At 41.3% G+C, this 26984-nt stretch overlaps 3 protein-coding genes across 3 annotated transcripts in view; 1 reads left to right on the forward strand and 2 right to left on the reverse strand.

Annotated features, from left to right (window-relative positions):
* Window positions 1–8871, forward strand: part of arhgap39 (Rho GTPase activating protein 39) — a 150447-nt gene extending 141576 nt beyond the window's left edge. The window contains exons 6-11 of the mRNA XM_034081468.2: window positions 1921–2134; window positions 3139–3212; window positions 3896–4095; window positions 4433–4524; window positions 4737–4906; window positions 5661–8871. Of these exons, the coding sequence (XP_033937359.1) occupies window positions 1921–2134; window positions 3139–3212; window positions 3896–4095; window positions 4433–4524; window positions 4737–4906; window positions 5661–5855 (945 nt within the window). The 3' untranslated portion in view covers window positions 5856–8871. The remainder of the gene's footprint in view (window positions 1–1920; window positions 2135–3138; window positions 3213–3895; window positions 4096–4432; window positions 4525–4736; window positions 4907–5660) is intronic.
* Window positions 8872–10265: 1394 nt separating this feature from the next.
* Window positions 10266–19400, reverse strand: lrrc41 (leucine rich repeat containing 41). Its single transcript, XM_034080331.2, has 10 exons — window positions 19064–19400; window positions 17949–18035; window positions 17779–17837; window positions 16925–17696; window positions 15878–16114; window positions 15091–15258; window positions 14468–14566; window positions 11971–12099; window positions 11038–11110; window positions 10266–10669 (listed from the first exon to the last, which is right to left on the reverse strand). Exons 1-10 carry the CDS (start codon window positions 19194–19196, stop codon window positions 10450–10452), a joined length of 1977 nt encoding a protein of 658 aa, XP_033936222.1. The 5' UTR covers window positions 19197–19400; the 3' UTR covers window positions 10266–10449.
* A 215-nt stretch (window positions 19401–19615) lies between these two features.
* Window positions 19616–26565, reverse strand: rad54l (RAD54 like). Its single transcript, XM_034081314.2, has 18 exons — window positions 26255–26565; window positions 26057–26137; window positions 25580–25690; window positions 25419–25479; window positions 25195–25330; window positions 24949–25018; window positions 24501–24789; window positions 23960–24084; window positions 23734–23884; window positions 23507–23633; window positions 23226–23300; window positions 22638–22768; window positions 22409–22519; window positions 22135–22258; window positions 21965–22043; window positions 21704–21883; window positions 21437–21600; window positions 19616–20523 (listed from the first exon to the last, which is right to left on the reverse strand). The coding sequence occupies exons 1-18, from the start codon at window positions 26255–26257 to the stop codon at window positions 20322–20324; spliced, it is 2220 nt and encodes a 739-aa protein (XP_033937205.1). The 5' UTR covers window positions 26258–26565; the 3' UTR covers window positions 19616–20321.
* Between the last annotated feature and the right edge of the window lie 419 nt (window positions 26566–26984).

Here is a 26984-nt window from a genome sequence, read left to right on the forward strand (position 1 = left end):
CCCTGACACACAAGCAGCGGTTTCATTGGCTAGAGCTTGTACTGGCATATTATTTGATTGGCTAACGCTTCCACCGAAAGCTTCAGAAGCTTCAAAAGTTGAACATTGCTCAACTTTTGCCGCCTGAAAACGCCAGGAAAGCTCCGCTCTGCTTCCCACAATGCAGTTTGGCAGAAGAAGCTTCCAACGCCGCTGTGTGGACGGGCCGTTAGTGTCCTTGTTGACAGTGTGACTTTGAGAGGGAGCTTTCAAAACAACCAAAGGCCTCATTTATAAATCGGTTCGTAGCATCTTTACAAAGCGGTTTCCTCCAGACTGAAATAGTCATTCCACTGCAAAAATCCATCTAGTTCAGATAACTGTTGAAGCCTGCATGTATGTCCTTTTTAGAAATCACAATCAACCAAAGCATGTGCATGAGCCTCACATTTGGCCCACCACACTCCCATGATTATTCATTAATGGCCAATGCAAAACCTTTCATGAATATTGATGCACATAATGAGTGGAAAACAGCAGCCGTTTTAGAAACAAACGATATTCTGAGAGGCTGATGGCTGCAGCAGCTGCTGATGCAGTTTTATAATTGACAGAGCCCCCCCCCACCCTCTTCTCTCTGAGTATGTGGCCAGTAGAGACTGTACATATAAAGGTGTTCCTCAATAGTTTGATTATTGTTCAGTAATAAGTCACAACCCCACATTTATAAGATGTAATATGTGCTCTATCTTTTACAATGGAGAGGTTATGATAAAGTGGACCAATGATCAGAATGAACAAATAAACTGAAATGTCAGGTCAGTTTTCGTAACTAAATAAGTATGCTGGAGGAAGTGGGGAAGAACCCCCGACAATACGCTGCTCTGTGTTTTCCAACACGTTAACCATGGCAAATTGAAACTTGCATTTATTAAGTTAATTTGCACTTTGATTGCTACGGAACAAGTTGTACACACCATAATACGATCACTTAGAGGTAGATGCTGTGTGTCATTGCCTGACACAGCCAGCCTACGCAGAGCCACACTCTCATCCATTGGAAATGTGCTCAATACCCACGCTGTCTCTTCGCTGCTCACTGCTCCATGTTCATCTGCTGGTCTCTGGCTCTGTTGTTCACATCCTCCTGCTTACTACAACACTGCTACTTACTTCATAATCAACACTTTGACTGGCAACATTGATGTCAAATGATTTGTTTGATCATATTATATTTAGTTTGTCTACCCTCCCTCCCAAATGTAAAGCGTCTTTGGGTTCAAGAAAAGCGCTATAGAAATAAAATGTATTATTGCTTCGCCTAACAAAAACAACAGTCCATTCAGCGTGAACTGCGGAGAGAGCAAGGTCACTTAAAAATAATGGCACCAACTGATGGAGGTTTCCTGTCTGTTCACATTTTCTTTCCCTTGAACCAGTCTTTAAACACTCCCAGAGCCCACACCGTGTTTACTTCCTGTCTGTCTTCTTCTGTTGATATCTCTGTCGTCCAGCACAATGTCTTTTAACCTCTGCTTTTCTTGTTCTCTTTTCTTTTCTATACTGGGGACAGTTTAACCATCATTCATTTTAAGTTTCGGGCTCTCCACAAAAATATAAGAATGAGTATTCAAAAGCTGTTCCGTGGTGGTTCCTGATAGAGCAAAACAAATGTCGTTTTTTTGTATCCATTGCTGACGTTCTGAACTTCTTTCTACGGATTGATATGACTGCACATAGTCCCTTGATCAGAGTATCCTTAGCAACGGTCTGCTATCAAAATAGCAGAAAACAAAATGTCCAAATCGACCTATTAGAATCTAGTATTCAGCTATGCGTGTAATAAAACTGTATATTTATCGACATTTACAGTCACGAATTGACATTGATAAAGCCCCTTCATGAACAGAGGAAGTGACTGGCTCTGTGTGTGTGGGTCAGGTGGTGGTGCGCGGCTGGAGTAACCAGGGTCTGCGTGATGAGCTCTACATCCAGCTGTGCCGCCAGACCACGGAGAACTTCCGCTACGACAGCCTGGAGCGGGGCTGGGAGCTGATGGCCATCAGTCTGGCCTTCTTCCCCCCCACACCCCGCTTCCACGCCTACCTGGAAGGGTACATCTGCAGACACATGGACCCCCAGAACGACACCAAGGGTGGGGAGCATCACACACTCTCATTCACTGCTACGAACACAGCTTCAGTATCAAACAGCTGGACAGTACACTGATTATTCTGTAGCATCAATACAACTACACTGATTTACATTGTGAAGATGTTAGAGAGGAAAAGAATGGAGGAGGCTTTCACGATGGGAGGATATTGATCTACAGGATGGAATATCATTTTGAGTGATACAGAGATACAATCCAACAGTTTTTGTCAGATGAGTTACTACTTGTCTTTTAAACAGGAAATCAATAGCGCGCAAACCCATGTAGAAGATCAGTGTGTGTAACACGAAGAACATGTCATTTACAAAATAACATCCCATAACCATTGTCTGTGAGCAGTTGCTGCAGGAGATACACTCCCTCACACTTCATATTCATGCTGTAGCTGTGCTCTGCTGCCCTCTTCAGGTGAACAGAGGGAGGAACAGGTTACTGCTGCATTAAGCTTGTTAACTCCACCTTGATGTATACAGAGGGAGCTGACAGTCCACTTTGTTAATAATAGAGCTATATCATTCATTTTATTTCTATTTATTTATTGCCATTTATTTTTTTAATTAAACAATGATACAATCATTACAAGCCAATAAAAAAAAAAACTAACATACATGCTCAATGTTGGCACATATTTTCTGAGGGCAGGTAAACAGCAACAGGAAAAGCTCAGATATATATGTAATATTTTAGAAGAAATATCGACAATATGTCTCTGTAAAAATATGTTATACATCTTATAATCGCCGGATTGATGGAAGAATTTATACTCATGGCTCATTTGAAAACCGGATTGTTCATTGGTTTCATTTTGTATGTATAGGCTTTCATAGTCTCATAAAAACATATTTATTTATTTTCACAATTCTCAAAGGCTAAAGTTCTTTGAATGATTTGTCAACGTTGGTATATTTAATATACTGATGTAAAAAAATAATGCAATACAATAATACATTTCTGTAAATAACTGTTATCATTTCTGTGTTTTTCAGGGGTGGCCATTAGCAGCTATGCTAAATACTGCTACAGGAAACTGACTAAAGCTGCTCTGACTGGTGCCAAGAAGGTGAGCAGCTGTCCGGCCGTCCTCAGGTTCCTAAATGTGATAGGAAGCCCTTAAACCAGGAGGCTGTTACAGCACATGAATAAACACATTAGTGTTTGTGTGGGAGGGCGGGCAGCAGCTTGGCTCAGAGCCTTTGCAGCATGTGGTGCCAGAATCTCTGCAGGTCACTGACAGATATTTGTCACATTTAGTCCGCACAGTGTCCCACAGGTGTTAAGCTGCTTCCCTCTAAGAGCACAGTGAAGACATGCCATCCTGTGGATGGAATAACTTGTTTCTCATTGAGAAGTCTTACAAATCTTTAACAAGTCCACAACTATATGAAAACAAGCACACAACACTCCAGTTGACACTCGCTACTTCAAAAACACATTTGAAATAGAACCTAACTATTTTAAACACTTTCACTTTGGCAGTCTCAATCTTTCAGATTTGTTTAAGGGGCCCTATGATGCTAATGTTCAAGTTCAAATGTGTTGAGCCTCTACTGGGACATGTCTCCATGCTTTAATGTTCAAAAAGCTTTTTCTCATATTGCCTGTGCTGCAGCACCTCTTTTCACCCTCTGTCTGAAACCAGAGCCCAGGGGGAGAGAAACTCCCTCTGGAGGGAACTTTGGGAGTTTTACCTTTGCAGACCATTTACATGCACACAAACCTATATACCATACTGTGTGTTCTCAGGGCCTGCAGAAGCCCTCTCTGGAGGAGATCCTGCACGCCAGGAACGCCATCTTCAGTCCCTCCATGTTTGGCTCCTCCCTGGAGGAGGTGATGGCGCTGCAGAAGGAGCGTTACCCAGACAACCAGCTGCCCTGGGTGCAGACCCGCCTCTCTGAGGAGGTGCTGGGGCTCAACGGAGACCAGACAGAAGGTATCTTCAGGTAAGTGAACTGTGAACATACCGGGGGGGTTGCAGAGTATGAAGACAATGCAAGTCTGTACAAAATTCAAATTCTGCACGGAATACTCGCATGTCGACAAATTGCCAATGAATCTTGCTATTCATATTTTGTTGCTGATCCTGCACCGTCTGTGCCATAAAAGGTTCCGTTACATAAAATGTATTATTATAATTGTGCTACTTGGTTCTACCTTTAGAAAATGTAAAACTGGGTGTTTTTCAGAAAGCATTCAGCTCCAGTCAGGGTATAAAGCGTACAGTCGCTGACACTAAATGAGGGGCTGAAGGGTAACCACATTGTGACCTTTGACCTCCAGGGTACCGGGGGACATCGATGAAGTTAACGCCCTCAAACTGCAAGTGGATCAATGGAAAATCCCCACAGGACTGGAAGACCCGCACATCCCAGGTGAACACACACACTGTTAGATAGTGCACACACACACTGTTAGATAGCAGACCTGCTTCTGGTTCCACACTGCTGACATGTACAAACACATCCACTCACATCGACCCAACAGCAACCCCCCCGCAACATCAACATGGTGTGTAACAAGAGGTCAGCAGAGTAAAAGTTTGGTTGGTGTGTGTGTGTGTGTGTTTGTTTGTGTGTGTTTCCAGCGTCTCTGCTGAAGCTGTGGTACAGGGAGCTGGAGGAGCCTCTCATCCCTCACGAGTTCTACGACGAGTGCATCAGTCACTATGACAACCCAGAGGCCGCTGTCACCGTGGTGCTGGGTCTGCCACACATCAACAAACTGGTGCTGTGCTACCTCATCCGCTTCCTACAGGTAACACACACATGCACTCAAACACACACCGATGCACAAACTAGGCTGACCGGAGGCCTGTGCTACGAAGCCAGTTCAACAGACCCTGCATTTAGTTTTGAGTTATCGTAGTACAGCCATCTGGTGCCAACACGCCACATGTTGGACAAGGAGTGTGTCTGCAGGTCAATGTTGGCATTCAATATAATGACCACCTCTTTGGTTTCTTAATGAGCCAGGCTTTTCTTGTATGTTTCAAATCGTACTCACCTCTCTGCATGATAGAAAATAAACTGGTCGAATGTCACAAAAACTGGGATTACCAATCCACCAGCTACGCCCTTAAACCAATACATTTACAGAATGTGTTAATTGATTGAAATCTGATAGAGCTAATGGTTGTAGCCCAATCTTGCTTTCTAAACTGCTATTGGATAAAAGCAACAATTAAAGATTGTTACATCTTCTGAATATGTGGGACAAATTATAACAAATATTGTGCAGTGCTGCATAAAGTCACCTCGTCATCCTAGCACACATACATACACAGCTGCACACAGAGATACAGACACGTACACACATACTCTACACACATACTACACACACATACTACATCATAAGGCTGTAAGACTTCTGAAAGACATAGCCACAAGCAAGTATTCACATGCTGTATGCAACCCCCCCCCCCCAAATCCTTATGTGATAGCAAATGTCTATAAAACATCTTGAATCTGAGTGAAGGCGACCTTCAGACTGCTGTACGTTATGTGTTCAGGTTTTCGCCCAGTCTGACAATGTGACCATCACCAAGATGGACGTGAACAACCTGGCCATGGTGATGGCCCCCAACTGCCTGCGCTGCCAGTCCGACGACCCCCGGGTCATCTTCGAGAACACCCGCAAGGAGATGTCCTTCATCCGGGTGCTCATCCAGAGGCTGGACACCAGCTTCATGGATGGAATCCTATAGCCCCCCCCCCACACCGTCCATGAGCCCCTTACGCTCCCGTTAACCCCCCTGCCACTCCCTCCCCAGCACATCGTACACACACATCGTTGCCTCTCCGACATGTTTACTTTTCTGGGACTTACAAAACTGCCTTGTTTTACCGCTGTACATTTTCAGTTGAGCCAGTTGTTTGTTCTATCTCTCTGTAGATGTAGTCCTTTAACTGACATTTACTGAAGAAAGAAAACACTATTTCTGTTGCAAGGTTTTCATTTGCTTACAGCACTGTGTGTGCCTTCACATGCATTATTACACACATACAGTCTGAAGAAACAGCAGGGAGCTCATCAGGATCTTTTATTTTTTGGCTTGACGTCGGTATCTCCGACACTCTCCCAAGGGTTCATTTTAAATCTGTGTTTTGTACGAAATTATTTCGTTTTCCAACACTGTCACACTGAAATTAACATACACATAGCCGTACATGCACATTCTGAAAAGTCCTTTCCCCAGGGTTCCACCTTCTGCAGATCCTGCAGTGTACGATAGCATCTAACGCAACTATCACTGAGGTGAATGATGCATTAACATGTCGCTCACACTAAGCTAAGCAATGCGTCTGTATGGTTCAGCACCAGATTTTCACAAGATGTAAAGCCTGACTGCAACATTCCCTCAGTACTGTTATACTGCTGAGATATGGCTCAGACAGAAGGGTAAAGGTGAGCCTGGGTCCAACATGTTTAACACTGCCACAGCTGGGACAGAAACCAGATGACAAAACATCTGGGTGACATCATTCCATTAGTCAGGTGTCCAACTTTAAACAAGTGTAGCTGTAAAGAATGACAGTGATAAGTGGCTTCATCAGCTCTAGTTGTTGTTCAAGGCTCCAAGATGTCCCCCATCTTGGCTTTATATACACATTCGCATAAACTGTTTTCAGCTTGTTAAAATGGTTAAGCCTGAAGTGAACACAGCATACATCATTGATGAATGATTTTCAATCCTTCCATTAATTTTCCAGGCATTTCTGTTTCAAGTTAGTTGATTTAATTCATTATATCATTAGGAAATAATGTGATGTATTGCTGGGAAAAAGTGACAAAACTATATTGATGAATAAATCTACACCACATTGTCACTAGTGGTTTCCCATCATACTTTCATACCGTGTATGACATTGAGGGAAGTATTAAAGTGCATTCTATATGGCATTAGAAAGGTCTCAGAGAAACCCTGTTTATACTTCTGTAACTGTTGTATGCATATATACACCTTTACTATACTACTAACACACAACATAATATTAGTACATAAGACAAAATGAAGAATTTGGACAGCTCTGAGAACAGGCTCCATGCTAACAGTTAGCATACTTTAGCATATAGTCAGCTATGTTGAGTCTAGTGCTAAACTATTATCCAATTATGTTGAGTGTTTGCAGGCACACTACTTAAAGTACCATCTATATAGAAGCTATAAGCTAAAACAAAGAAGACAAATATAAAAATAATTGTAAAGCCATCCGACTGACTACATTTGGTTGTATTAGCTAACTTTAGCTAGCTATGTTTAGCCACCACAAGCTAATGGTCGCACTCGAACATTTGAGACTGTAACCGACAAACCCCAGTATGTCTTTCAGGGAGCATTATTATGATTGTTTTAATGTTCTCTATACGTTTGCTTTATACATACACAATGGTCAGTGGTAGTGCTCTACTGTTTGTAACAGTCTTGTATTCTACAGCGTTAGGTCATCTTGAGGGAATCTGGTCATGTCTGTCCTGCAGTCCCTGAACACAGTGCTCCAGGAATAGGGACGATTGAAGCACTGCCAATCAGGCTCCATCATAATGTTCAACACAGCATGCTCACACACACCCCCCACACACCTGACCCCCCCTCCCTTCACGACTGCGCCCCAACAGGCCTTTCTGCTCACTAATGATTTGTGAATGTGTCCGTCCGTCTGTCATTGTTTACAAAATGTACCCATCTCTTGTGTCTATCTTGGTCTACGGGCGAGTACTGTTGTTTATTGTAATTCATTTTGCTGTATTTAACATCATTTCTATGTTTTTTAACCTATTCATTTTATATGATTTAATTTATTTATATTTATTTGAGATTTCCTTCATGCCTTCTCAATATATTGTAATGTAGGCTCCAAGTGAGTGTTTTTGTTACAGCGCAAGTGTGTGTGTGTGTTGTGCGACTGTAGTTGTCAGTATGCCTGTGTGAATGTTGCTGTGCTAGTTTGATTCATTTGGCTTTTTTGGTGAAAACGAACCATCGTGAAAAACACTTCCACCTTAAAGGTCCAGGTGACACTCAGACTCACAGGTCGTATTTGGCTAAATATTGTGTGACGACTCAGTTGTGTCGCTGTGTGTGTGAAGTGCACCTCACTCACTTAACATACACACTCCACAAAGATGTACATTGACACTTTAAAGTCTGTAAAATAAGTATATAGAGAAAAAAGGAGAAGAAAAACACCATAGGTTACAGTGGAAGTTCATTTTCTTATTTCCTCCCATGTTGGTGTACATTTGTCACTTTTATGGAGGCAATTCGAACACATCTCCAGAGTTCCTTTCGAGTACCACAAAGTGTTTTTAAGCCCTGATACCTTAACTGTGTGTCTGTTTCATATTCTGCAAAGAAGTGATTTGTCTAGAGGTTTTTTTTTTATTTAAGTAAAGTTCTGTGAAAGATTAAGATGCGTTGTTGAGATTATAGGTCTCAGAATTTGGCAGCTGTTTCACCGTGCTGCGAATATTCTGTGCAAAGAGAGACAGACTAGCTACTTAACCCCACACAAATTGATACTAACGTCCTGTCCTCATAGTGGGGTTGCCAGGTTTAAACACTGTCCGAACTGCACCAAACGCAGGTTACTAAGAGATGAATTGGTGACTAAGGCTAACAAGAAGCTTCATTAAAAGTTTGCTTCCTATCTGTCACGGAGACTTTTGAACATACCAGATTACCACGACAGTTTTAAACTTTTAAATGTTTTCACGTATTGTTATTGGGACCTATTTTCTTGTTTAAGGAAAGCTCATTTGTCCAGCCAATCATTTCTTAGAGACAATTCAAATTCACTCAAAATAATAAGAAATCATATGAACAAACGTATCCCTTATTTGACAACTGACTTCTTTATGATGTTTTGAAACGGCCATTTTGTTCCCTCTGTAAATTCACAGTGAATGCCAGGCTGAAAGAATCGCGGCAGTGTGTATGAGTGTGTAAGTGGCTGTGTGTTTGTTGCGAGTGTCATTGTTTTTATGTAAGAGATGGTTGTAGATAGACCCGGCAAATCAACCGATTAGGCATGCAGACATAGGGTCTTCACTCTCTTCGACTGAATTTACTAAAAAATATGAGAATAGGGTATACAATGAAAAACTAATTTACAGAAACTAAGTGTTACAGTATTTAGCTTAAAAAATCCACTAAGAAAAAGATTTAAACTCTTTTAATCCGTTTTTTTCTGATTGTTTTTTTCTACTTGGTTCCTACTAATGATGATTTGGTAGTCGATGTCGATGCTGTTCGTCTAATTTAAAGAAAATGACCGTGAGGAGGAGGAGGTGTGAGATAGCTGCTGTGAAACTTCTCTTCACCTCGACGTCAATCCTCCAAGTTTTTCTTCGGTTGTATCTTAATGTCCACTGTCACTCACACTCTGTCCGAGGGAAGACTCTGGAAGTGTAACGGATGTTGGTTTAATAAAAGATTCAAATGTCAAACTGATGGGGTGCTTTTTTATTTTAAAACTATGCCACTCTTTTTTCATCCTAAAGCTCACTTTTAAGTCCCGGTACGCTTAACTGCAGGTCTTGTTCACATTCTAAAAAGAGGTGATTTGTCTAAAATATTTCTTTACTTTAAGTACAATTCTGAGAAAATGTAAATATGTCCGTGAGATTATGGGTCTCAGCAGCTGTATCACCGTTCCTTGCTGAGCCATTCACACGCCAATGCGTAATAATTAAAGGGGCCCTATTCTTCTAATTTCAAGTTTATATTTGTATTTTGTGCATCTTCTGTGACATGATTTCATGCTTTAATGTTCAAAAAAAGCTTTATATTGAACATACTGCCTGTGCTGCAGCACCTCTTTTCACCCTCTGTCTGAAACCAGAGCCCACAAAGAGATGTCACACACTTATCCTATCAATTACACTGTTTTAGAGCAGTAGGCAATAGAGGCACAAGTGTTACAAAGGAGTCCAATGGAGACGTTTCAGGCAGAGGGGGAGTGTGTGGGAGAGAGAAACTCCCTCTGGAGGGAACTTTAGTCTTTGCAGAGCGTTGACAAAAACCTATACAACACACTACTGGAAAGGGGACAACCCCCAAATAGCAATCAAGAATGAAGGACAAATAAGACCCCCCAGAGCTTTTAGACGTGGTGAAAATATGACTTTTATTTGAATCAAATGGACACTGCCCAAGTTATCCAAGATGTAGGTGTGGTTTGATAAATTAAAGAAAACAGTTAAAAAATGTCATTAGTTTCTCAACTGAACCAAACTGCTGAGTCATTCTTCTGTCAAAGAGACAAACATGAAGAGCTAAGTGTTCAGACCCCCTTAGTTCACATGTTGCTGATGTAGTCAGCCATGGTGTTGGAGGAACTCCATCCCTCCACCAGTGAAACACAGAAGGGCTGCAGCCTGTGCAGGGCAGAGCTCCAGGTGTCAGGGTCTCTGTCCCCTGGGTTCTTCCTGAGGTCCAGGGTCAGTCTCTGGGGTGGGGGGTGTTTCCTCAGTCTCCTAGAGAACTCCAGCAGCTCGGCAGGAAGGATGAAGTTGGAGCTGTTCAGGACAGACAGCACATAAGGATCAGTGTCACTGACACCAGCAGAGGATCAGCATAGTGTTACACTATCTGTAGTAATAAGGTCATAATATGAACTACATGTCGCTAAATCCACCCCGGAGAATAAACAGAAGGGCAACCAGGCTTTTGGTGTATTTTGTGGCGTACAGCGCCACTTACAGGCCCGGCATACTACAGCGGGTCGAGCGGTCTCGTGTAGACGGACACGTTTCTTGAGCCGATACCGTGTGGACGGAAGACTTTTTTGAAATCGAATTGGGTTAGTTTTCGTCTCTGTGTAGATGCAGCCTAAATGAGCAGCAGAGAGGTGTTGGAGCCTGAGGAGCCTATGGTTGACCCTCACCTGATGTTGAGTCTCTTCAGTGGGCTGGGGGAGGGTCCTGAGAACAGATCTGCCAGCACACACACGTTCTTAGCTGTGGACACAGGCAGGTTATTAACACAGGAGATTTGGAGATGCACACAAAGCACTTTTCTGTTAAGAGGAGACAAATTGAGACGGTGTAAAGATGTTTTTCATTAAATCAATGCTGCAATAATTCAAATATTGGCTGGATAACAAGCAGAGATCATTAACATATCATTAGCTTAAAAGCTCACAAGGGGAACATTTAGCAACCAAAGTCCAACACTGAGCAACATAAGGGTTTAAATAAATAAATGGAAGTCCAATAGTCTCGCTCTATCTAGCTCTGATAAGCTCTCCACCAACAATGTTCTCTCTGTGGGTCATTCTGAATGCAACCTTCCACTATATACATAAACCTGTGATAGCAAAATAAAGACGGTAGATAGACGGTAGACGGCTAAGATTAAACCCAGTTTGAGTTGGGATCTATGTAATGCATTCTGAACTGCCGTGTGAAGATGAACAAGGCACTCATGATTAAAGGAACAGACAGTTTAGCTGAAGGAAAAGTAAAAAGGGGAATGAACACATTCAGGACACGCTGGATCTCATCAATCAGCAGCTCTTAATAAACAGTTTGGTTTTGATAGACCGTAAAACAAATCTAAATTAATCCCATAATCAACAGGAAAATAATCTTTACCCACATTTGTTTTATCATTGAACAACATAAGCAAATAGAAGTCAAAGTGTGCAAGTTGAATTGATAAGAAACCAGTTTGCTATGAACATCTCAAAACAAAGAGCGTAGAAATGTTTGTGCTGATGTAACATCGCTTGGCGTGTCAGGTCAGAGTGCAGCGCCGCAGTGATGATGAACTCTGGCCTGAATCACAGCACTGGAACGGTTGTGAGAGAAGTGCTTACCGATGCGATTCTGAGCCAGGCTGAGTGTGTGCAGAGAGGGAAGCGTCCTCATAGCACACACCAGCTGGTGCAGACTCTCCTGCTTGTCGCTCCACCTCTCCAGAAGGCGGCAGTCATTCAGGCGCAGCTCTGAGGAAGAGACACAAAAACAAAATAGTTCCACTGCACTGAGCTCTGGACATACTGATCGAGGTGAATACTTTTAAAAGAGCCAAGTTTCGCTTGTTGTGTCTGCTTGACTGAAAGAAAATAACCTGTAATGCCACCTGAGTCCTTACTCAAGGCCAGTCTTCATTCATGTGTTAGAAATAATTTAGCTAGCTCTCATCCACTTCAATAACAATACTGCACATATTTGATTAGATTATTTCAAGTTCTTTGCAATAGTATACTGCAGGTCGTTTTTTGTATATCCAGATTCAATGTAAATCATTTTCTGTATCTTATCATATAATAGTTGGTGCTTTTTACTTACTTTCTACCGTTAACTGTGTTTATGTATGCACCATGTACACCAAGGCAAATTCCTCGTGTGTGTTAACCGACCTGGCAATAAACCTGATTCTGATTTGTATTTTTTCCTAAAATGTAGGTGATACATTTTATAAAGCAGCTTTAAAAACACTGAGTAAACGTAATCTTGGGCTCCACATCATGTTATGGACACAAGGTGGAGATGTTGGCCACGAAAATGTTAAAGGGGACCTATCATGCAAAATGCACCTTTGTACGTCTTTTATACATGAATATGTGTCCCCGGTGTGTCAGGGAACTCACCAAGTGTCAGAAAACACAACCCTCTCTCTTTTCCTCCATACCCAAATCTCTAAAAACGGGGCTGCAACGGATCTGATACAGACTGATCCAGATTTGAAAATTCTCTGACGTCAGGAACGAGGAGCTCCGCCTATATGGCCAACTCTCCACCTATCAGGGGAATGGGGGGTTGGGCCACGGCCGGCCATTGCCGCTCGAAAGCGCTGGAGACGCTGTAGTACATATGCCAGGCCTGTAAGTGGCGCTGTAGTCTGCAACAAAAGCAGCGAAGAAGACTTCCCACGCATGGTTGTCATGGTTTCCCTTCTGTTTATTCTCCGCTGTGGCTCTTTTTCTCCCTGCCCGAGGCAAGCGTTTGCTCCTGCTGCTGTAATTCAATGCAATCCCTCCCCGTCGAGGCAAGCACTGTAATTCTCTCCGGTAGTCCACCAGCAGATGACAAACACCCACCTCTCCGCCTCTTCCAAGGAACGAGGGGACCGTGCAGCAGAGTTTCAGTTAGATTTTTTTTCGCCGGTCAACATGTCCGTTAAACTTTAAAACTTCCGGACAAAATTAGAAAAGTGCCGGACAAAGGTCTTCTTTGTTATTTATTGAGCTTTAAAACAAATGAATAATGACTCTATATAATCATATAAGAATAAAACACGGAGGACGGAGATCTCTTTTTCTCCCCCTCTTCTGACAGCCCAGCAGCTGATCAGAGCACGCTCCCCTCTCCTGCAGGGGGGCGTGGTCAGCTGCAGCTCATTTGCATTAAAGCTACGTCACAGAATCAGCCCCCTACAGGGCTGGAAAGAGCAAATGGAGCAAAATGAGGCATGGCTAAAACGCAGGATCTGTTTCGTATTTTGAAAAAAAAACTTCACAGACATGTTTTATATAGGTATGGCCCCACAATATATTGTTCAAATATAGCATGATAGGTCCACTTTAAATCCCAATTCCCGCCAACAGTACAAAATACAATATACTTTAGAAAAATAAAATAGGAAGTCAAATAATGCAAAATAAATTATGCCAGTGATAAAATGGTGGAAGTTAAACGCATGAATTAATCATCTATGTACATGTAAGATAACATAGGTTAAATCTGAATGTATAATTCAATAATGTGCAGTAGAATAAACACAATATGAAATATAAGTTTGTGGATATTTGAGAATAAACAGATGTACAGCAGGCCAAAATATAGGGTCTTGCAAGAGAGACAACTGTGTGTGAGTGCAGGACATCACTTTAAAATGAGTATTAGTGTTATAGTATTAGTACTTTTTTAAAGATGTGTACATTTGGAAGGGTGTTAAGTGTTGAAGATATTGTTTCATTTGCAGGGAAAACAGATCTATCACAGGTTAAAACCTGAGGGCACCGAGCCTTCGCAGCAGCTGGCCCCAGGCTCTGGAGCACTCTGCCCCTCCATGTGAGGTCGGCCCAGACCCTAGGGTTTTTAAATCCTCACTAAAAACACACTTCTTCTCTCTGGCCTTCTAGTCAGAGCAGAGCACGACACCTGACTATTCCCTGTGTTTTTGTTTTTTATATTTCTGTTGTCAATTATTGTCTTTTATTGTGATTGTAGTAATGTGTTTTTATTATATGTAGCCTACAGCACTTTGGCTCGACCAAAAATCGCTTTTAAATGTGCTTTATAAATAAAACTTGATTTGATCACTTTTTTGTGTTCCACAGGATCACGTTTACAAAATGGTATTCTTACCTTCCAACTTGCAGTTCCTCAGTAGATTCAGGATTTCAGGGAGACAATCGGACAGCTTCACGTCCTCGAGGTGGAGACTCCTCAAGAGCTGATTGGAGCCTAAAAGTGGAAAATAAGTCGTTACTGACAGCACTTCAGGTAAGACTTAGTAAAGAATTAGTCAGATCAATTGATCAGGCACACATACTACTTGAAAGGTTTTATAAACTAACTAATCAGTATCAGTATGAACCTTAAGAAAACTGAATCAGTTGGGCTTTCGTGTTTCAGAATGTCAGCAGCAGTTAATATAACATTTAAGCAGATCTATTAAGGCTGGTGTGTTTCTATATTTAACTTATAATCAATAAATGAGGAAAGAACAAAACAGATGTAAATCTTTGTACTATAAATAAATACTTGTGTTCTTTAGGGCACATATATGACCTAAAACAGGTGCTCAGTATTTGTTCACATACAATACTCATATAGAAGCCCTTGTTTAGGCCTTTTTCTGTTACCATATGAGCAGACTCATGAGTCAAGATGTCAATGTATCTTCGTTGTATTGACTTAGATCTCTATCAAGCCTCCGCACCCTGGCGCGTTGTGCCTTTCAGGAGCTAACAGTGACAGGACGTTACCTGAGAGAGTGCTGAGCAGGAGGCTTTGAGAGGAGCCGGTTGGTAATCTCATCCCCGCGATGTGGAGCGAGGTGAGATGAGGAGAGTGTCTCAGAACATTGGTGATGAAGTGCAGATCTGTCAGCTGGAGCTCAGCCACTTTGACTGACAGCTTCTGCAGAGGCAGCTCTGTGGAGGACAGGAAACAGTCACCTCAGAGGGTGCCATTCCTAAGTTTGCATTTTATCTTCGAAAAAAGTTTTTCTGAACTTTTTATCTTCCGACTGCTCTTTTTCATGACCCGTCTGAAGTGGTTTAACTACCAAAAACAAACACCGCATTTGTAGAAAAAAACAAATGGTTATCTGACATTGCTTTCTTTCATCTGTAAAATGTGATGACCGTCTCTTGTTTAAAACATTCTCTAATGTTGAGGTTACTCTGCCCTCAACCGGTAGAGGATCTGTTGCACAATTCATTTAAATGTAATTGAAATTGTGATATTCATATAGCAGGAAGCACCTATTTGTTAAAGGCTTTCTGTTCAAATGCAATTTTGAATCTGGAATTTCAGAGACATTCAGGCGTACTAATAGTATTTTACAAACTTAACAAAAGAGATATTTTTCAAGGATGAGAATAATGATATATATATAAACAATCAATACTTCCTATATCCCAAAATAATCCCAATTCTTTATTGTGTCCAAATCGTGCAGCCCTTCTTAGTTCTTGGCTGGCTCAACAGGTATGATACACTTTCTGCTTACGTAGATATTACTTCATTTTGGTAGCAGCTTCAAAGCACCTGGCATGTCTGGATCCTCAGCTCCGGGGTGACGCATTAAGAGGCGTGATCCCAACATGGCAGTCTGGATCTCCACGTGCAGGGAGGTCAGGTGGGGGTTAGCGTCCAGCAGGAACTCCAGCAGCCCGGCGTAGGGCAGCACGCTGACGCTGAGCTCCGTGAGGGAGCTGCGGCAGCTCTCCGTCAGCGTCTTCAGGGCTTTGGCCAGGCCCAGCACATCCGCATCTCTGAATGAAGCTGCAGACACACACAGAAACACAATCATTCCTGCGCACTAATACGTCAGGTTTGACTACTGTGACAGTAAGGTTATCCTCAACTTTGTTCAATAGATTCAGTACAGCAACATTCACAAGTTCAATGTCAAGATTAGGATGCACCTTTATTGTGCATTCATCTGCATTTTCAGATGTTCTTTTGACTGAATGTTGTTTTTGTTAACAGCTTTATCAGACAACATTTGATATTGTTCGCTTGTTTTACATAATACTTAGAAAGAGGACATATTATGCTCATCTTCAGGGTCATATTTGTATTTTGTGCCTCTACTGGGACATGTCTCCGTGCTTTAATGTTCAAAAAGCTCTTTATTCTTCTCATACTGTCTGTGCTGCAGCACCTCTTTTCGCCCTCTGTCTGAAACCAGAGCCCAGTCTGCTCTGATTGGTTAGCTGGCCGGCTCTGTTGAACATTGTACAATATCACGTACAATGTGCTGGAGTGCTAGCCAATATAAATGCAAGTGTTACATAGTGAAGTCACTATGTTACGAAAGGTGTCCGATGGAGGCGTTTCATGCAGGGGGGGGGGGGGGGGTACTGTAACATCCAACTGTGCTAGTGCTACACACAAAGCTGAACATTTGGAGATTTGAGGGGAACTTCTTGAGGGCCAGTTTGGGACATTGAACTGTCATCATACTGAAAATATTTAAATGGAGTTTAAGGTACTGTCAAGGATAAACAAAGGGCACCATTAATTATCCACTGCTACCAATGTTTGTTCATAAACCTAAATTATTATTATTATTCATTTTGAGACACTTACTAATGCTGTGAAGAGTTAGAGAGCGCAGGAAGAAACATGTGGGCAGGGCATTGTTCAGCACTGTGAAGGTGTCCGACACACACTTCCTGATCTCCAGACATTCGATCTGTCCCCACGGACAGGCCCCTGCTGAGGGCCCTTCACGCGGAGCGAAGGTTTGACAGAGAAACTTCAGATCCACATCAAGGTTGGCTTTCCCAGCTTCTTTCTCCTCGACACAATCCAACTTCAAACGTTTGCAGGGAACAACGTGATCCTCTGAAGCCGCAGTCTTGATGCATAAACCGCAACTGGCCCTGTCTGCAATGGCTGAATAGGCTTGTAAGTTACATGTTGCCATTTTTCTCTGCATTAGGGACCTGAGCTCAGGGCTTACAAACTGAGATCCCCTGTTGAGTAGAATCCAGGACAGCATGAGGGAACATTTCACATCTATAACAACTTTCTTAGCAACCCCGTGGTCTAGCAGGCGATGGAGGACGTACAAATCTGTCTTCCTGTCTGATAGATCCATGCACTTCGAGACACAAACCGTCCTGATACCCTTCTCTAAGAGCTTCAGAAGATGCCGTCGTTCAGAAGTTAAACTTTCAACTGGAGTATCGAGTAAAAAATATTTGATACATTTAGCTGCAGCCAACAGGAAGGATGGGGTGTTCAGATGTGTGATGTTTTTCTGGACAAATTGGCTGGTGTAGCCGTAGAATACTAGAGTGAAAATAATTCTCATAACTTCATGTTTGGCCTCTTCTTCTGTGTGGAAGTTTATCGCCTGAAATGAAACACAGGATACATATTACATCTGGGTTCTGGTTGTTACTATACGAGATAATCAAAGAAGCCATTGTACTTACATGGTTAAGTCCACGCATTTCCTGTAGGACTCCGATCCATCCGGCATGAGTTGATATACCTGAGACAAGGCAAAGAGAAAGTGGAAAATAGAATCTTAATCATGAATTCTGATCAAAACAAAAGTACACATTCTGTGAACAAAGGAAATATACACTTCCTCAGTTCGTACCTCTCTTGTTTAGGGCAGGCTGGAGCTCATCCAGTTGGCATACAGTCAGATGAAGAAGAAGACCCTTAATGAGAGGCGTTGGTAGATCTACAACAGTTACAAAACAAAATATAACTTTAGCATAGATTTATCTTTCAAAGTGAATTGGAATCATCAATGAGGGACCAGGAAGTGAATTGATGTTACATGTGTACTGTGAGGTATACAAGAAGAGAGTAACGTTACAAGTTAACAAAAACAATTATATACCAAACTTGGTAACGTTTATTTTAAAGTACTCGAAGTAACGTTATTAAAGGCAGTGTAAACTGTCAAATGTTCTTTTACGTCAACCTATCTGTTACACACAAAGCCAAGTCTGACAACTTTGAGTGGATTGTTTTGTGGGGGGGGGGGGGGTCCCTTGAATGTTATTTTGGGATATGTACCATCCTTCAGTAGTGGAAGAAGTATTCAGATATCATACTTAAGTATAACTAGTAATACTTAGTTGTGAAAATACTCTGTTACAAGTAAAAGTCCTGCATTCTAAATGGCTTCTAAATAAGTACTAAAGGTAAAAGTACTTGTGAAGCGTAATGGGCAGTTTAAGAATCATATGAAATTAGTGGATTACACTTATTGGTGGATTAATGTGTTTATCACATGTAAAGCTAAAATTAAGCCTAACCTTGAGTTTTATATCCATGTTTTTATTTATTTTTTGTATTCGCTAGTAACCAGAATGTGTAATGTAACTGAAGCTGTCAGAGAAATGTAATGGATTAAAACGTACAATACTGGCTTCTAAAATGTTGTGGAGTAATGAAATGACTCAGGTAAAGTACAAGTACCTCAGAATTGTACTCAAGTACGATACTTGAGTAAATGTACTTAACTGCATTCCACCACTGCCGTCCTAAAATAATGAATACAACTAATAACAATATCGCCATTTGCAAGTGGATTGAATGGAGTTCAGTTTAACGTAAAGTGAACTGTTAGCTGGTTGGCTTTACTTATGGGAATATTAAAGTTAGCGAAAGTAACTGACATGCTAGCTTTATGGGATATGTAACATAAGCGAAGGTAAATGACATGCTAGCTTCTAACAGTTGTTATTCAACACGACTTACCAATAACAGCCTCAAAGCCCAGAGCAGCATAATGTTCCCGGACAGCTAGGAAACATATCTCCTTTAAAGTGAGACATGCATCCTTTGGGTTTATTAGGTCTGCTTTGCGGGCAGTGTCCCCCATTGCTAGCATTTATGTGTGTTTCATTTACAACGTCGTTAATTACGATGCTGTTTGAAACGTTAACCAACTATCGGGACACAGCCCTGGTTCCGTCTGCTTCTGGTCCCTTTGCGTCACGTTGTGGTTGGCAAATAATGAGTTACAGCTACTTCACCAATGGATGTAATATAGCAATAACAATAGTCACCGGCTCTTCTATTTCTCTAGTTTTAATGGCGGTCGACCAACCAAGATGAAAGGCATATGGCGCCACCTACTGCACGTACTGCAGCGATGCAGCGTCATTGTATTCTTTTTATATATCCAAGGTTTATGTTCTTGAACTTCCCATTGTTTAATTTCGTTAACGTTGAATATATCCTGCAAAAAAGACACTGGAACGATTAAAATGATATTTAATTATCTTTCTGTGAATCAGAAGAATAAACTATACATTGCATTCATTTAAAAAGGTATTGGATTAAGATTTAATTTTTTTGTACAGTTCATTTTATTGATGGGAAAATGTCACATTCATAAAGAGATGGACTGACTCCAAATCAAATGTCTGACACTTTTAAAAAATAGTATGAATTAAAGCTGCAAGCAGCTCGGTGCAGATCCGCTGTTGTCCGCATGTTGACGCGTCATGCAGATGCTTTCCGGTGTCGGCCGATAGCAAACGCGGGACGTTTCAGGCCGATCAAACAATGTCTATAGGAGTTACAGCAGTAAGTGGTCTCAGACTCTAATAAGAAGGCGATATGTAGGCAACCTTGTATTTGACAAACATTTATTATATTTTTTATAACCTTCCACTTGTACCCGTGTACAGAGACTCTACATTGAAGACACTGATGATGGTAAATGAAGCGGCACTCGTATAGAGAGACACACACACAATCATGCGCCGACTTATATCGGCACTAGTCGCCTGCATGAAGTACTAAAACGTACTGGTTTGTGTACATGTGCTATTAAAATGTGTTCAAATCCAGTAAGTGTAGTTGTTTATGTGCAGAAGTTACTGGATTCACAACGGAAAGATAACCAATCCTGCTCCTCTCTTTCATTTAAAAAAAAACAGAATAACAAATAAATATCAGGACAAACGGTACATGTAGTCTTTTGACAAAGTCTGTTTGGTCCCTCCTGCTATACTACGCCCTTCTGGTCCTCATGAGAGCGCTGGTGGAAGACAAATGAGACGGCAGCGTCCCAGGAGGCTTTCAACACCTGGTCCCTCAGGCCCTTCTTGTCGGAGCAGTGGTTCCACTGGGAGAGGTCACTGGTGCAGTCGGAGGCCTCTGCAGGAGGCCGCACCTCCCTGCCGTTCACACAGCGGCGGCAGCGAAACCTGACAGAAACACAAGCGGGAGGAAGAGAGGCCGATCAGCACATTACATACAGTGTGGCAATGTCGAGGCTGCAGGCTCAGATCAGATCTCCGAGGAAGATGCTGTTATATGAAGTGATCAGATGGGGACATTTGTGTGTTTGGCGTAAACAAAATAAAGGAAAGAGGCAGTACTGGGTCTGTTTTCTTGATGTCTGTTCTTGAATATATACAAATCCAGCCACGGTGTGTTTCTGTATGACAGTCAGATCTGCTGTCAGTTGGACTTAGTTTACTTACAATGAATACAATCATTGTACCTAATTGTAATAATAATACTTACATATACTAAATTAGATTGTAGCTGATTTAACACAATATAATTACATTTAATAGACTATAAATAAACAATATAAATCACATAAGCTACAATAGAATTAAAACCATAATGATTAAAAAAATTGAAATGTAGCTATACAATTATTTATTTGAACAGTTAACAGTAATATCATTTGTTTGCAATATAAATACTAAAACAGATGTTTATAGAAATGGTATTCTTTTTAATTTGTTTTACTTGTTACAAAACTCAATTTCCCTCAGGGACCAATAAAGTATTTCTGATGAGTGTGAATAGTTCAAACAGACTTCACACCAGCATGCATGCTGTAAGTCTGGAATTGACACTGTATTCTGCATCCGTCCACTGGAATGTGACTTATCATATAAATATTGACCTACTTCTATAACATTATCAAAAAGACAGGGTCATCCATAATTCATAAAAACCAGTATGGTAATACACACATTTGGCATGATCAGGGGGTTTTCAGCACAGATTCTATGCATCTTAAATAGGTAGTTTCACATTTTTTCACAAGGCTGAGCATTAAAAGAAATTCTAAAAAAGGTCTGCACTGTTTCTTTTCCATACCTGTCATGTGTGTCACTGATGGTCTCCTCGTTCAGATGGAAGAGTTCTCGGAGCTCGCCCAGAGAGAAGTGGCGCTCCACGTCCTGCTCCTCGTCCACCACACAGCTGCTCAGGGCCTTCTTATGTGCCTGCCTCTGAAGGATCTTCTCCTCAATCGTCCCCGTCTGCCAGCATACAAACACACAAGTCAAATATGGAAGCTTTGAATGTTCCCGAAATGTGTTGAAAGATTCAATGAGTGCATTTTATGAGCTGTGTTGAACTGACGGAGAGCAGTCTGTAGATGTAGCAGGTCTTCTTCTGGCCGTCTCTCCACACCCGCGCCATCGCCTGCTCATCATTGGCTGGATTCCAGTCAGGATCAAACATAACCAAGCGATTAGCACCAATCAGATTCAGGCCACATCCCCCAGCCTTGCTGCTCAGCATGAAGATGAACTCTGGATTCTGAGAAACAAAACATTCAGAAGTTTCTTTAACTGCTTCACAAAGCTTAGTCCTTTTTTTTTTAAACTGTGTCAAACTCACAGACGGAGTGTTGAATTTTTCCACAACTTTTGCCCTTTTCTTGATGGACATTGTTCCATCCAGTCGCACATAGAGGTATCTGTCAAAGACCAAGAAGAGGAGGGTTGTTGCTCACTGAAAAATCATAAAATACAGTCACAAATAAATGGTGGATTCCCCCCAAAAAGTACCTTCTAGATCTGCAGAGCTTCTCGAAGAGGTCCAGTGTTTGAGTGTAGTTGGAAACGAGCACCACCTTGTCACTAGTTGTAGACCTTGTCATTGCCAGAATGTAATCAAGAACCAGCATTTTCCCTGGAAGAAAGACAACCAGTTTGTCTTCATGTGGCCTGTCAAATGTGCAACTTCTAAAATGGATGTCAGCAGGAGCCATTGTGCTGTGTATCTGTACTATTTAATCACCACAAGCCGATTTGTACAGAGTGGTTTTTGACATGTTCTCACCAGAGAGCTGAGGCTCCACAGCTTTAGCGGAGTAGCCAGAGGGAAAGAGTTCCAGCGCCCCTTCAAAGCCCTCATCCCTCTGCAGACACTTCTCATAGATCAGAGCTGGGTCTGCAAAACAGGAGAGGAGTTAGTATTTCTACAAAAGTCAACTTTGCATCGTGTTTTTGCGTGATAGCTATATTTTTCACAAATGCAACAGTGTGATATATTTGGAGTTGGCACTTACGATTGCACAGTTTCTTAAGTGTGGTGATGGAAGACAGGGAGGAGACACTTGTTTTGCCCTGCTGTAATGTCTCAATGGGCTTTGCCTGTTTCAGGAAACGCTTGTAGAGTTCTGACTGCAAAGGAGTCAGCCTGCAGGGAAACGGACATTGTGTTAATATAATTATTCTAATTTACAATATTACAATTCATACAAAGACACTGAGTAAAGTTGTGTGTGGATGATCAATACTTTTTGAAAACCGTATGAAATGTGTCCAGAACCATATGTCCATTAGCTTCATTTCAAATAGAAAAAGGTGTTTGCATGTTTTTCTCAAGACAGCATTATAAACTAGTGTCAATTAAAAAAAATAGGCTTCATTTGGTAAATAAGCATTTTGTTTGAAGAAATGTATCTAAGGATTGAATTTTTGTTTACACATTTGGTATTGGTGCTGAAACTTTGGAAAATCGTGATTCCTTGAAAACAATGTTTATGTCCAAAAACAACAATTTCTAATGAGACCAACATTGTGTTTACAATGAAAAAAATGGCTACAACCTATTCTCAACTTTCTAACACAAGAAACCCAATGAACCGACATACCTGCAACACACAACCTGCTCAATTTTCACAGGAAGATATTTAGACAAGATGTCAGATGTTCTCCTGATCAAGCATCTGTAGAGGCAGAATATTAAAACAGGTTTAACAATAGCTGAGAAAGTATTTTTGATAAATGCTACAAATACTACATCACCACATCAGCTGATCGACATAAGCTAATTAGTGCAATTTGACACACACAGGCAGACAAATCTCCCACACACAGAACCTGAACATTAGCATAATACATATAAAGTACCTTGCATGCCCTTTGAGCTCACCTGTTGACGATGCTGATCAGCTCCTTGAGCCTTTCCTCTCCAATCTGTCTGTCTTTATCACTGGCTTCTGCATCTCGACCCCTGAGGATGGGAAGCTCAAATCGCTTTTTAAACTCCTGCGCTGTACCTGCCAGGTAAGAGGTAAGAAAAAAAAAAGGGGGGGGATCAGGAAAAACAGCAGAGATAACAGAAATGTGTAATAGGCTAGCTGTTGTTAAGCTACTAACCTAGGATCCCAGCATTTACAAAGTGGACCAAGCTGAAGTACTCCAGTAGGTCGTTCTGGATTGGGGTGCCTGATATCAGCACCCTCCGCTGGGCACTCATGGCATTCAGCGCCTGGTAGGTCTGGTTGTCAGAGTTCTTCAGCCGATGACCCTACAGTACACACAATAATACATGTTAAATCATTGTTTCATCAGTCTGCCACAACTCTAAAGGAAATGTAAATACCTCGTCACAGATGACAAGTCCAACTGTTCCCTTGTGCAGAACCGCGGTGTGCAGGCGGAATGTCTCGTAGGAAATAATCAGGATCGGTGTGGCTACTCTCAAACCATGTTGAGAGACAAAGTTCACTAGTAGAAACCACAGAAAACAAATACATGAATATGCAGACAATACTCCAACAAGGATATTATAAATTAAATATTGGATGCTGAACCAGATATTGTCCAAGTACCCTGACTTCTGAAAAGCCTACACACTATTTCTGTTTTATATGGTGGATATTTTCTTTATTTTCTTTTAAAGCATCTTTGAGCGCTGTAAAAGTGATATATACATTTTAGTTTTGGTTGAATACTTTTAAATGATCGTGGATAACTGGCAAAATGTAAATTATAAACTGCAATAATATCATCAGAGTTACTATGACTTTAAATCAAAATCATCAAAATTGGAATGAATAACACACTACAGGAAAGGGAAAACCCCCAAAAGCATAATAGGGCCCCTTTAACTTTGCTGTGAATTCATGAGGAGACAGAGGTACCTAGTTTTCTATCGATCTCCTCCTTTGAACCTCCGTCGATGGCCACTGGTGAGAGGCGTCCTCCCAGCCACTTTTCTATTTCATTGTACCAGTTACGTACGAGACTGGACGGTGAAACCACAATGACCTTGTCTATCTCGGGCTTTACATCTGGGCTTTGGCGCAGCATGGTCCACATGAGGCTGATACACTGCAACGTCTTCCCCAGGCCCATCTCATCTGCCATGATGCAGCCGTATGACCCGGGGATACGCCTTCCCGTCACACACTCCCACAAGAACTTCACCCCCTAAAGAAATAGAAGACAGAATATGTTATCAATAGAAAAACATCTACAGTTGTGGGATATTAAAGTATTTCTGATTCTCCACTATAACACAATATTGTCATATTTATGCAATTTGCTTTCTTGGTCAGAGAAGATAAGAAAAATATATCTTGTGTTTACCTCTCTCTGATGGGGTCTGAGTACTTTTCCTAAAACTGGATCCACAACAACATGGATTTGTAGTTTATCTCTGAAAAAGACAAAGGAAAACAAATGAAAAACTCCCACCAATGGCACAGATATAGCAATGACAGTTAAGGATATGAAGTATTTTCTAGAACCGGTACAAAGCCCACATTCATTTTCTCGGTAGCATAGGTTAAAGGTGATCAAACCAAGGAATAATCCTATATGTTCTGAACCTACTTGTCAGCTTTGATCAGGTCATGAGCGCTCAGAATCGGGGGTTCATAAAGAACCAAAGCGTCTTCTGCGAAGGGATCGTGAAGAGCTTTCCTTACTCCTGCGCGCTTTAGACCAAGTGCCCTGATTCCCAGCGCGCCTGTAGGTAATTCATCAGAAGAACAGAGTAAGTACTTGTTTACCTATTGTCCTATACATGAATCCATAGTGACAAGAACAACTGTTACCTGTGTAATTTTGAATAGGAATTTTAAATGGCTTGGAGAGGATACTTCGAATAAATGCCTCCTGTAAAAAGGATTTTAAACAAATGAGCATATACATTCAATAATATGCATTTATTGCTGTATTAACACAGGAAAATGAAATGGATTTCAAAAACGCTTACATGCTTGTCACCATCCAAACATTCAGGCAGTTTGTTCAGCTGTGTCAGAGGCTTTCTGTATGGAGAAATGTGGCTTTCTCTCCTCTCATTATCACTTTTTCTTTTTTTGTCCTGTGAAAAAGCATAACTCACCTTTCAATACAGCACGTACCAATGCTCATGTGTTACTCACAGTTACCCTACCAAGAAATAAACACTGCCAAGGGACTCAGAAGATCAGCTGAATCGAAAAGGGATTGGTTATGGTTCAAAGATTTCCATAGACATGTTATGGGAGGTCTTTGCATAAGTCAATTATCAAGAAAACCTCAAATTGCCAAATTCAGCCACAGTTTGGCGTACTCTTTAATATGCAATATACGGCCACTCGCGTATCTATACAGACAATGCAACAATAGGGTTGTTTTCCAGGTAACTCTGAATAAAGCAACTTTGGATAAGGCATTACATGTATAATATAGATGTTTCTTTACTTACAGTGTTACATGTCCATTCTTCATCGTCACATGAATCTCCTTGCTTGCGTTTAGCAACCTGACTGGGAGCCAGACTCCTTCTCTGGAAGGAGGATTTTTACCACAAGGATACGTTTTTAAACAGTTTAAGGTAGTTGGCAAAACCCAAATGTATCCTGGAGCAAAATGGGAATACATACGAATGCTTCGGCATGCTTACCATTGTCGTTTCCTCTGCTTGGCTGTTATGTTGAGACGTGTTGCTAGCATGTACCGCTAACGAGCCCTAGTTACCCAGAAACAGCCCGGAGCTCTGTCTGCTTCACTCACAGCCAAGGACCTCATTACTACATCACAGATATGTATGCCACGGATTTAATATATAAGTATTATCAGTGAGTTAGTGCGTTCAATTCAGGTGACAGGTTAGTTCCATAGAAGGTTTATATTTGCACTGTTGTTCTAGCTCGATTCCAGTTGATGTTAAACTGCGCGCTAAATGGATCACAACACTACGGCAAGCCTGAGAGGACAAACTGAACGCTATGTTACTCCTTTAGGGGGCCGCCCCCTGGATATGACTGGTCCAGCTGCAGCCGCAGCAAGTACACGACACGTCCCCTACACGACACGCCCACCTGACACGACACTACGGTGGCTGAGAGATATTGACATGGCAGATTAAAAACGAATTGCAAATGTTATTGTAGCATTTTAAGCAACTACTAGGCAAGTTAATCAATAACCTAGTCTATCCGTTTGAGACACAACAGTATATGACTTTAAGCACAAATAATTGTGTCTAATTAATATATTAAAACAAAAAGGTGGCTTAGTAAACTTTATTTTATTTGTTAGTACATATAAGATAGGTAATAATGAGATCATCTATTAATTATGTTTGTCTAACTGCCACACATGTATTTATACATAAATGTAGATATTTATGA

Source organism: Pseudochaenichthys georgianus, chromosome 4, assembly GCF_902827115.2.
Source record: "Pseudochaenichthys georgianus chromosome 4, fPseGeo1.2, whole genome shotgun sequence".
In the NCBI taxonomy this organism is placed as follows: Eukaryota; Metazoa; Chordata; class Actinopteri; order Perciformes; family Channichthyidae; genus Pseudochaenichthys; species Pseudochaenichthys georgianus.